This window comes from Oryza glaberrima, chromosome 11, assembly GCF_000147395.1.
Source record: "Oryza glaberrima chromosome 11, OglaRS2, whole genome shotgun sequence".
Taxonomy (NCBI): domain Eukaryota; kingdom Viridiplantae; phylum Streptophyta; class Magnoliopsida; order Poales; family Poaceae; genus Oryza; species Oryza glaberrima.
The window spans coordinates 15,643,842-15,656,086 of NC_068336.1; the positions used below are offsets into that span (position 1 = coordinate 15,643,842).

General features: G+C 42.5%; 1 protein-coding gene across 1 annotated transcript; it reads left to right on the forward strand.

Annotated features, from left to right (window-relative positions):
* Nucleotides 1-1,416: 1,416 nt before the first annotated feature.
* On the forward strand, nucleotides 1,417-2,159 carry LOC127755712 (uncharacterized). The gene has a single exon (XM_052281385.1). It carries the CDS (start codon nucleotides 1,417-1,419, stop codon nucleotides 2,131-2,133), a length of 717 nt encoding a protein of 238 aa, XP_052137345.1. The 3' UTR covers nucleotides 2,134-2,159.
* The last annotated feature ends 10,086 nt before the right edge of the window (nucleotides 2,160-12,245 follow it).

The following is a 12,245-nucleotide window of genomic DNA, read 5'->3' on the forward strand; positions in this document are numbered from 1 at the left end:
GCATTGTTTGGGATATTAGCTATGTGCAACATAGGCCTTTAGATTTATCACATGACATATAACATAGTAGTAGTGCCAGTTGCTCTGATTTCAAGTGATCATATATATGACTCTACATGCATTAAGATATGAGATTTACAGCACTGCTGTCTGTACAGATGCTTAAGTTAGTTCTGACCGTATGTAGATATGTCAAACTATGCAGCTGTACATTACTTAATCATCTACATGCAGCATAGTTTCCATTTTATTACAATATGACTGCTGTAATTTGCCAACTGCCTGTCGAAATGTTTGGTCAGCTGTACTGCCAACACAGATTATAAATTCTGAGCATCCTTGTAAGTTTCTGCATGTCCATGTGTGCACTCAAATTGCTAGAAAGTCGTACTCAGATGTTTTATGCTAAGTGCACCTTGTATTGACACATCCATGATAATTACATACAGTTAACATACAGAAATGTTGTTGGGTATAGATGCACTGTAGGTTGTCAAAATGATGCCAACTTACTATATTAGAAGTGAGCTAAACACCTTTGTTTGAATTCAGGATAGCTAATTAAAACTACTATGCATATCTGACAGCTAAACTTAGATGGCTGTACTTAAATTAATCTCAATATATATGAATATGCAAGGTTCAACATATGTGATTTACATGGTTATAGGTGTAGAGAAGAAGGATTGACTGAACTGATTTTGGACATTTTCTGAGTACATCTGGTTTGCCTCATATATAGGTTAACTTACAACATTTAGGTTACAGAACCTACTTGTAAATATACATGCTAGATGAATGAATGACTTAACTGAATCTAGAGATATATCTGAGTACAAATGTTTTTCCTGATATTTAGATTAAGTTAGATCGTTAATCTTAGCAAGAGCTACATACATCTCTATATGCATGCTAGATGAACTTAACATGACTGTACTATAGGAAGTTGATACATCTGTGAAACTATTTGTATATATGATTGATGGACTTACCTGATTTGACAGGCATATGTGAGTTCATATGGTTCTGCTGAAATTTACAAATGCTAATGTCTTATTTCTAACGAAATCATCTTACAGCTTACTATTAGTACCATGTCTCAATGCACTATCTATCTGAATAGAAAACATCTAGCTGAATTGAAAACATCTAGCTGCATACCTTGCACAACTAAACATAATACATACATCTAACTGAAGTTTATGCTCCTTTTGCACCAAACTGAAACCTGTTATGTGTAGGGCACAACCAATTATGACAGAAAACGCATATTTTGACTTGATTGAACTGTACAGCTGAACTGTGATTTAATGTTTTTTTGGTTCTGTGTGCACTGTCTATCTGAACTGCATGTACTTCTCACATTATTAGCTGCCCTGTTTGTATTTCATACCTTCATATTGAATCCAAATTGTTATGGCTTTGCTGCAGGTGAGGAGAGGTGTCCGTGTGTTTAGGAATGTACCTCTCAAATTCATTCCTGAGCATCACGCAGTGTATAGTGGTAGGATAGTTACGCTCAACAAGTCTGGCGTTGTTGGACACAGGCCGGCACCACCACAGGTCCTCCAAGAGGCTCAAATCTTAGGTGTTGATGATCTCACCAACCTGGCACTCCTACCACCTTCTCCGGAGCCATCCTTAGGTCCGCGCAGAAGGGGCAAGAGAATCATGACTCCCGGCTACTCTTCAGGTGGCAACAGCAAGGGGACTAGGAGGGACTCCACCGGAGATGCATTTAATAGGCTAGCTGACCTGAGGGTTCAGTCCAATGAAAGTAAGGCCAGGAGGGAGGAGCAGAAGCAAGCGAAGAGCGCTAGAGCATGCATGGAGATGCTCAAGGCTGATGGGATTAGCATGCAGGATCCCATCTACCACACAGTCCTGAGGATGTTTTGTGATGGGTACCTGTGTGAGTTCTTCATTGAGGACTGCACCACACCAGAGGGTCGCATGTACTTCATCCAGCTGCATGGTGCACCAAACCTCACTCCTGACCCCCTGTTGTTTGCTCCACCGCCACCACCAACCTGCTCAGGCCATGTTGAGGGCTGGTACAAGATGTTCGGTCCTCATGACGATGATGGTAGCGACAGTGCTAATGGTGGTGCTGATGGTTCAGCAGTGTTTTAGCACTGCTTCTGTTTGCTTATGTCGCTTTGGTGCCATGTTTTGTTCGTGATGCATCTTTTAATTTCCCTGTGATGTCTGTTTAATAACTTGTTCCGATTCATATCGAGCATCGTGCTTGTTGTAGGCCTTATTTAAGGGCCCCTTTGAAACACAGGATAGGAAAAACACAGGAATAGGAAAAACGTAGGAATTAAAGTGATATGTTTTCCTAATCCTACAGGAATGAAAAACACAAGAAATATGAAGAGGGTCCCTTTTTGATAGCACCATAGGAAACAAAGAAAGCAAAGGATAGTTTCCAAGAGGTTGAACCTCTTGCTTATTTTCCTATGAAATTGAGCTATAGGAATGCAATCCTAAGGAAAATTTCCTATACTTTCCTATGAATCAAAGGGTTTCATAGGAAAATTTCCTTAGAAAATTAAATCCTCAAAAATACCTATGACAATCCTCCAATTCAAAGGTGCCCTAAGTTGAGTGGCTTCTTGAACAATTTCGGCACCATTAATTTGAACTATGTGAGCTGCAGTGCTTGAATAAATTATGTTGAGCTGATATTTATTTGCCTTTGTTGATTGCCCTTATTTTGTACAAGGAGCTAACTTTTTGTGGTTTGCTAACTTAATTTACAATTGCATTGCACTAATATGTTGCCTATTTTAATCTTTGCAGTACTTTAATAATGTGAACTAACCTTTCGATTTCTACCTACTCAGAATCATTTTGTCATTGCAGCACATAGGCTTCTAACTTAACCATGATTTACTTTGTCATGTATTGATATAGGAACATGAGCACTTCTGAAAGATCATATGGTTCTAAGGATGGCTACTACAGTGAGGAGGAGGACTCCTTTCTGGACATGTTGGTTGCGGCTTTGAAGGCAAAGCTATGTGTGAGGGCAGCACGTTGGGTATCGCAACAATCTGGAATGGAATGGGTGATGGAGACAATGCAAAACCCATCTCAATGCCAAGCAATTTTCCGTCTGATGCCAGATCAAATCCATGCTCTGTTTGGGTTACTTACTAATCGATACAATCTTCATGGATCAATTGAGGTATGCCCAATGGAAGCACTTGGAATATTTTTGTACATCATGGCGGGGGGCAATTCAAATAGGGCCACTAATAATAGGATGGTAAGATCTGGGTCTACTGTCTCTAAGTACATCCATAGAGTGCTTAATGCGGTTTATGCTGCTGATATAAATAAGCCGGTAGATCCTAACTTTGCAAGAGTTCATTATCGTGTCCTGAATGATGAAGAATTCCAGCCATTTGCTGGTGAGGCTGGTGCAGTGGATGGAGCACGCATTCATTGCATTGTGGCAGTGGATGATTCCATTCAACACAGGAACCGTCACCACATAACTTCTAGGAATGTTCGTCGCTATTGGATTGGACGACCGTGTCATTTTTACAGATGCTGGGTGGCTAGGGTCTGTGCATGATCAACCTAACAGAAGCAGTACGGGGCTATCCCTTTGTTTTCCCAAGGCTACCATGGGGTATATTTTGAATTTTAGGTTCAACAATTGCAAATGTTAGTGTCCATTTTCCAGAAATAATCACTTCGCTAATTTGTTGGTGCAGGGAAATATTTCCTTGTGGACTCGGGATATGCTAGCCGGTATAGATTCCTACCACCTTACCCACATGTTTGGTACCACTTGGATGAATTTGCGGGTAATAAGGGAGCAGCCTTGCCCCATGGAAAGAAAGATACTTTTAACTACATGCACAGTTCGTAGCGTAACATAGTGGAAAGGACATTTGGAGTTATCAAAAGCCAGTGAGAATCCTGAGGGAAATACCTTATTTCCCTAGGAGTGACGACCATACCAAGATCATATATTGTGCATTAGTTCTACATAACTTCAGGATTGACAGCTCCGACATGTATTTCCTTACACAGAACCCATTGTATAATGGATAACCCATCGTTTCAGACGCTCCACCCTACATGGCTGGAACGATGTACCTAACAGAGCGGCGGCAATGAATACACTCCGTGACACCATTGCAGATGAAGTTTACAACAGGTAAATGGTATTTAGTTTGCACCGTTTAAAATAATTAACATAGCCATGTCTGTCATGGATATGTTCTCTATATGTATTGTGTTTCTAAAATCTGTCTGTACTCGTCCATGTGTAGTTCACTGTGTTCCTACTAATGTCGTGTTTGTGTGATTTATCTCTGGCATCCTCTAATGCATAATATTACCAGCTTTGCTCTAATCTCCCGAAGTCCCGATTTAATTTGATATCTTCCATTAAGTTTTGGTGACACCTTCGTTAGCAGCCGGCTGCTTTATAGCTGCACAGCACGTGAAGCAGAGCAGCAGCCGTTCGGCTGCCTCACCGACAGCTGCACCGACAGCTTGACGGTGCTCAAACGGCGCTTCCTCACTCCGTTCCTGCTCTGTTGCCACACGGCATTAAATTGCTTCCCAGCTGCCGTTGCTCCGTTGACGTTGCCACTCGGCTGTGTTTGCATGTTGGTTTGAAACATAGTGGTTCCGCATAGAAAACAGAAGAATCTATTAGCATGTATTAATTAAGTATTAACTAATTTTTTTAAAAAAATAAATTAATTTAATCTTTTAAGTAACTTTCGTATATAAATTTATTTTTTTAAAAAACACATCTTTTAGCCATTTGAAAAATGTGCGTGTGGAAAAACGAGGGGAAGCTGCTAGTAACAATGCCATTGCACCATACGAACGAGCCCGAGCTGGTCGTAGCACTGCTCCTACCTTGACCACAAACGGCTGCGTTCGTCTGCAGGAGATCATGAGAAAATCTCTTTTTTCGTGCGCATGTTTTCTAAACTACTAAGGCAATGTTTAGTTCTTGGGGTGAAAAATTTTAGCATGTCACATCGGATATATGGATACATATTTTAAGTATTAAACATAGTCTAATAACAAAACAACTTATAGATTTCGCATGTAAATTAATCCGTCATTAGCAAATATTTACTGTAACACCACATTGTCAAACCATGGCGCAATTAGACTTAAAAGATTCGTCTCATAATTTATACACAATATGTGTAATTAGTTTTCTTTTCTATATATAATACTCTATACATATATCTAAACATTCGATTTGACATGCAAAGTTTTCTAAACAGGGCCTAAATTAGTGTTCCAACTTTCAATATCATAGGGACTAAAATTAGTCCCATAAATCCAAACAATACCTTAATAAACCAATGCTGATGAGGTTTTTTTATTTTGTTTTTTAAAGACGAAGATACCCATGATGGCCGACAGAAAAGCTGCTATAGTTGGAAATGGCAAGGAATGATCTACTGTGGGCTTGACCGACGAAATCATAGGAATGAAGGTGATGTCATCTTCTATCACTCGTAGAAAAATTGACAAGGAAAATTAAAGAAAATCAAGAGAAATGGAAATTGGAATTAGCACAAGGGGATTGAAAGGATAGAGGTGTTGCCGTGTAAAGAAGAGCTTAAGACCTCAGCCAAACCAGCCATGGATAAAGATTAAGTACGCTCACATAAAGATGAGAAAGTCATTGTACCATCGCCATTGGAGTTTCTTCTATTCCGCACCGTTAAATATACTATTCATACTATAGCACTTAACGGTGCAGAATGGATGAAACTCTAACAACGATGGTATTTTTTTTGGGAGAAAGTCGTTTGTACGATGGTATTTGTTGAAACTTACACTTGTCGATAGCATTTCTTAGATTTGAATGCTTGCCAATGGCATTTATTGGATTATATCTTAAAATAAATTATAGGAGACTATATTTAAAACAAAAATATTCACAAAATAAAAAATTTGTGAATAAAATAAAGAAACACTTTTCAAAGTTTTTTTTAAAAAATAAATAAACTAAAATTTCAAATTTACAACAGCTAATGTAATTTCAGTAATCTTGCATTAACGATCTTTCTGGTTTCAAGCGTCGACGACAAACTCAGCCAACAAACATCCAAGAAATCGGCCTTAACCAACTATGTGAACATGGTGGATGCGTGCATGCCATAAACAGAGCAATTTTTGCTGCACTCATGCTAGCTGAAGTTGTGAACTACCACTGTTCTTAAATAATTTATTTTTCACTTATCTCATAGTACTAACAAACAAAAAAACAGAATACCTTGATTTTATCAAATCCCGATACAACCATTCCTCGTATTATCGAGTCCAACACAATTATCTTCTACTTTTACGATCATCATCAAGATAATAATAATTACTTAAAAATTAAAGTTATTTAATAGTATAAACAAGAGATATCAAGAAAGAAATTTGAAACAGAGGAAGTGTAAATTAAACTTCATAGATTACTGTCAGTCTGACAGTGAACACGTCCGTTAATAACTAACTAGACAGAGCATCTAGGGATAAAACATGCTGTCGTTGATGTCGACGTAACCGAAGCGATCGAGATTGTCCTTGACGAAGGCCTGCAGCCCCCTCTTGAGGTGGAGCAACTTGTTCTTGATGGCGGCGGTTCCGATGGCCAGGAGGCGGTCCTTCTCCTTCTGATCGTCGGTGTGGGAGGAGATCACGGTGAAGACCGGCTCGTAATCCTTCTCCGGCAACGCCCAGGACAGGATGGCGTCGACCTGTTCCTGACCCATCCTGTACGTTTGGTACGTCTTGGGACTCTCCATCTCGCGCTGCTGCTCTCCCCCACAACCTCCTCCTCGATCGGCGGCGCAAATCTTCGATCCTTCTTCTCGGCGGCGGCGGCGGCGGCGGGAGGACTAGCGAATAGCGAGTATGGTGGGAGCGATCTGAAGACGAGTGGGATCGATGTGATGCGATATATAGGTGGAAGGCCTCCATCCGTCTCCTACTCGGACTCGGCCCACTCCAGGGAGGCCCACTCCGACTAAGTTTAATCCCCGTCCTAAGACCGGTCGCCAACCCGAGCGCGCGCGCGCGCGTACGCCGGCCGCCGACTCCGACTTCGACGACGTACGGCCACCACCCCCCAACGAATTAATTAGCCACACGGAAGGACAAGGTAAGGGCTAGTCAGGCTACATCCTAAGCTTAATTTGGTACTATCTATAGTTAATCGCGGAGACGTACGACATACAGTGCTTGCTGAGTTGCTGTGCAACGGTACAAGCGGAACTTGTCTTCTAACGTACGTTCTGCATCATGCAGTGATCGATCAATCCGACTACGAACTTAGTTTTGCACTAACTGTCGCAGTGCTGAGTGGAAAAACTAATACACGTTTGTTACAAAATATAACAAGTTCTAGATTTAGATATAGCCATAGATTTGGATATAGCCATAGCGGAGCTAGAGCGAAATAAAGGTTGGTGCCATTTGTTTAATTTACTCTATCTTAGATCGAGTTTAAACTAATACGGGTGCCTAAGTTTGTATTGAGAGGGGTGCATACTGATACGACCCGCACTTTCCACGGCGTCTCGCCGGTGGTCGGAGTTTCGTGAAGACGAGATGAAGAGAGGAAGAAGAAGACAGAATTGGCAAGAGGGGAAATTGTATTTCTCTTATCGCATAATTCACATCGTTCTCGGGTCTCCCTCATATGCCACACCCACACACGCCAACGGTGCCACCACCAGCCCAGCACGGCACACCTGTATCCACACACACACGGCCCACCAACAGGCCACACACTAGCAAGTCTAGAACTCCTCCCTGATTCATTTGTCGAACAGCCACAGTGACCGGCACCCAACGCACAGAGATCATGACAATTCTCCCCCGCTTAAGAGCCGGCTTGTCCCCAAGCCGGTGCTTCAGGGAACCGTTGACGAAGAGGCTGTAGATCCTCCCATGTCGCCAGTTCAGCTGTCATGCCTTGCCAACGCACTAACCCTTGTTGAATCATAGACTTGCCACGCTTGATTAGTCGACGTTGAAGCACCTCCTCAGGGCACACAACATCTGCATAAGCAAACTGGTTAGGCAATTCAGAACTCACCACCGTACCTGGTTTGATGGCCTTTTTGAGCAGAGACACATGGACCACAGGGTGTATTTGACTGTCAGGTGGCATCTGCAATCGGTAAGCCACTGCTCCAATCCTTGCAAGAATCTTGTAGGGCCCAAAATACCTGAAGCTCAACTTTTGGCATCTGCGACGAGCCACTGACATTTGCACATATGGTTGCAGTTTTAGATACACCATATCACCCACCTCAAACTGGCGCTCAACCCTGTGCTTGTTAGCTTAGTGAACCATTCTCCGTTGAGCGCGAAGCAATTGCTGGTGGAGAATTGCCTGGTATTTAGTCCTGTCTTGCAGCCAGGTTTGCACATCAGGGACGGTACTCTGCCCAAGATCCACCTCACCAAAATGCGTTGGTTTCCTGGCAAAAAGAATTTCATAAGGGGTCTTGCCCAAGGCAGTATGGAAGGTTGTGTTATACCAATACTGAGCCTGAGGTATCCATTGTGACCATTTAGATGGACAAGCATGAACAGTACACCTGAGATAGGCCTCCACACATTGATTAAGCCGCTCTGTCTGTCCATCAGTTTGCGGATGATAGGAAGAACTCATGTTAAGTTTCACATCAGCCAGCTTAAACAACTCCTGCCACAATGCACTAGTGAATATTCTATCTCTATCGGAGATTATCACCTTCGGCATTCCAAAGACCTCATAGACGTTCACCAGAAATGCTTGAGCCACTGTTAGGGCTGAGAAGGGATGAGACAAAGGAATAAATTTGGCAAACTTCGTGAATTTGTCAATCACCACTAGTATCGTGTCAAATTTGCCAGATTTTGGAAGCCCTTCGATGAAATCCAAACTCACCGTATGCCAAGCCTGGAGAGGAACCGGCAAAGGCTGTAGAAGTCCTGGCGTTCTCCCATGTTCCACCTTAGCCCGCTGACAGATCTCACATGACTGCACATACTGGTACACTTCTTTCTTTAACCTTGGCCAAGCAAAAAGACTCTTAACCCTATGATAAGTTGCCGCTCTACCTGAATGTCCCCCTATTCCGCTGTCATGTAAGGACATCATAATTGCTTGCTTAGCTTCAGTGTAAGATCCCAGCCAGATTTTGCCACTGAATCGAATCACTCCTTTGACCAACTGATATCCATTCCTTCCCTCAGGGTTTAGACTTAACTCAGCCAATAATTGACTGGTCTCTGGGTCCTTGTGATAGCTCTCCACCACCATCTCCAACCACCTTGGGGTACTGACAGATATTGCAAACTGTTCTTCACCCTATGTATACTTTCTTGACAATGCATCAGCTGCCATATTTTCGTTTCCTTTCTTATGCCTTATCTGGTATTGCAACCCAACCAATTTAACAAATGCCTTGTGCTGCATCCTGGTTATTAACTTCTGCTCATTGAGATGAGCCAAACTCTTGTGATCTGTTTGGATCACAAACTCCTGGTGCTGGAGATAAGATCTCCATTTTTCCACTGCCAGTAAGATTGCTAAACACTCCTTTTCATAGGTAGATAGAGCCTGAGCCTTTTTGCCTAGAGCCTTGCTAATGAAAGCTATTGGATGACCTTCCTGCATCAAAATAGCTCCTATCCCCTTGTCACTAGCATCTGTCTCAACCACAAAGGTTTTTCAGAAGTCTGGTAATGCCAAAACTGGGGCCTGTGATAAGTGTCTCTTTACTGCCTCAAAGGCCTCCTGCTCCAGTTCTCCCCAACAGAATTTAACATCCTTTTTGAGTAATGCTGTTAAGGGTTTAGTCAGCAGCCCATAGTCCTTAATAAACTTCCTATAGTAACCTGCTAATCCAAGGAACCCTCTCAACTGCCTGATAAACTTTGGGGGTAACCAACTCTGCACTGCTTCGATTTTAGCAGGATCTGTAGCCACCCCTGTTGCACCAATAACATGCCCCAAATACTCCAGATGTGTCTGAGCAAATGAACATTTACTCTCTTTGACAAAGAGTTGATGTTTCTCCAGTTGCAAGAACACGGCCTTCAAATGGTCCACATGTTTTTCAAGACTCTTGCTGTAAATAAGGATGTCATCCACAAACACCAGCACAAACCTTCTAACCATGGCTCCAAAGATTGTATTCATCAATCCTTGGAAAGTTGCAGGTGCATTAGTTAGACCGAAAGGCATCACCTTAAACTCATAGTGGCCTTGGTGGGTTTTGAAAGCGGTTTTATGTTCATTTTGGGGTAACAACTTGATCTGATGGTATCCCGACCTTAGATCCAACTTGGTGAACCACTTTGCTCCCGACAACTCATCAAGCAATTCATCTACCACTGGCATTGGGTATTTGTTCTTCACAGTAACCTCATTTAAGGCTCTATAATCAATGCAAAACCTCCATGACCCATCTTTCTTTTTCACCAAAAGCACAGGAGAAGCAAATGGACTGCTGCTGGGTTGGATAATTCCTTGCTGCAACATTGTTGCAATCTGTCTTTCAATTTCATCCTTCTGCATTGATGAATACCTGTATGGCTTAATGTTGACTGGCTTAGCATTTGGCACTAAAGTAATTCCATGATCAAACTCCCTCCTAGGTGGTAGGTCTTTTGGCTCCATGAACCTCCCCTTAAAATCCCTTAGCACCTGCTGCACTCCTTCAGGTAAGCTCACTTGAGGGGGTTTGCCTTCCTCTTCTTTTATAGTACACAGTTGTACCACTTGTGCCACAGATCCTGACTTCATCATTCCTTTCAACTGAGATCCAGTCACCATTGCACATTGAGTAATATGGTCTTTCACCCCTACCAAGGTAACCCTTTCCCCATTTAGAGCAAACCTCAGTTTCTTCCTTTTCCAATCCACCCACATAGGACTGTACAATTCCAACCAATCCATCCCTAAGATCATGTCATACCCTCCTAATGGTAACACCTTGAGTTCTCCCCTAAAAGTATGTCCTTGACACCACCAGTCCAGTTTCAGCATCTGGTCACAAATCAGCTTTCCTCCATCTGCTATAGTCACTTGGGTGACCGGTATAGTTTGGGCAGAAAGTTTAAGTTTCTCCACCAGGTGAGCTGCAATAAAATTACTAGAGCTACCTGAATCAACCAATATCAGCACTTCCTGATTCTGAATTAACCCTTGCAGTCTGATAGTTTTCTTCCCTACTGTTCCACTGACAGCACATTCTGATAGTACTAGTTCTTCCTCACTGGATTCTTCATCATGGTCAGCTTCCTTTTCCTCCAACATTAACACTTCCAGCAATTCTTCCAATACATGCAGTTGCACTGACTTTGGGCATTTGTGCCCAGGCCCCCATTTTTCTCCACACTTAAAGCACTCCCCCCGGGCCCTCCTAGCTGATTTAAGAGAGTCATATCTTTCCTCCCACTTTGGCTTCTCTTCCATCTTCTTAAGCTCTTTAGGATGTGAGCCTAGAATTCCCTTGGCTTGCAATACTGGCTTGGTTGTGGCCTTATAGCTCTCCTTGTAACTTCCCTTGTAGTGGGGTCTGGTGTTGTTTGCTTCTTGCAGTAACTCCTCCTGCGTTTGGGCCAAAGAAAGAGCCACATCAACAGTTCTAGGCCTATGCAACTTAATAGCCATCTTAATGTCAGTTTTAAGCCCCCCAACAAACTTGGTAACAAAATAGGTTTCATCATAAGACCTGTTGTGAACTAACACCCTATGCATAAGTTCTTCAAATCTATTATAGTACTCTCCCACATCCACAACCTGTCTGTGGTTCCCTAATTCCTCTAGACACTGTTGATACTTATCTCTACTAAATTTCTCATTCACTGCTACTACAAGTTCAGTCCAGTTTTCTACAGAGTGTAAGGCCTCATAGGTCTGTAACCACAGGGCAGCATTTCCCGTGAAATGAAGGGTAGCAAATGAAGCCCAAGCATTGAAGGGAACTTGATACATCTCAAAATACTTCTCAGAATTTTTCCTCTAAAGTTTCGGATTATCTCCATCAAATTTGGGGAAATCAGTCTTAGGGAGGCGAGGACTATTAGATCGAACACTAAAAGCAGAATTTCCCCCACCCCTCTCAGAATTTTCTCCAAAATCAAAAGTAATTGGAGTGATGGGATGCGGTGCTTTACCCCCGACCAGGGTTCGCTCCCGACCAGTGGACGGTCCAGAAGCAGCCCCCTGGTGTGTATCGGCGACGCGATGCTCC

What these genes read in the sequence shown, in the direction of transcription:
- LOC127755712 (XM_052281385.1), top strand. Translation starts at nt 1,417, where the DNA reads ATGGCTTTGCTGCAGGTGAGGAGAGGTGTCCGTGTGTTTAGGAATGTA.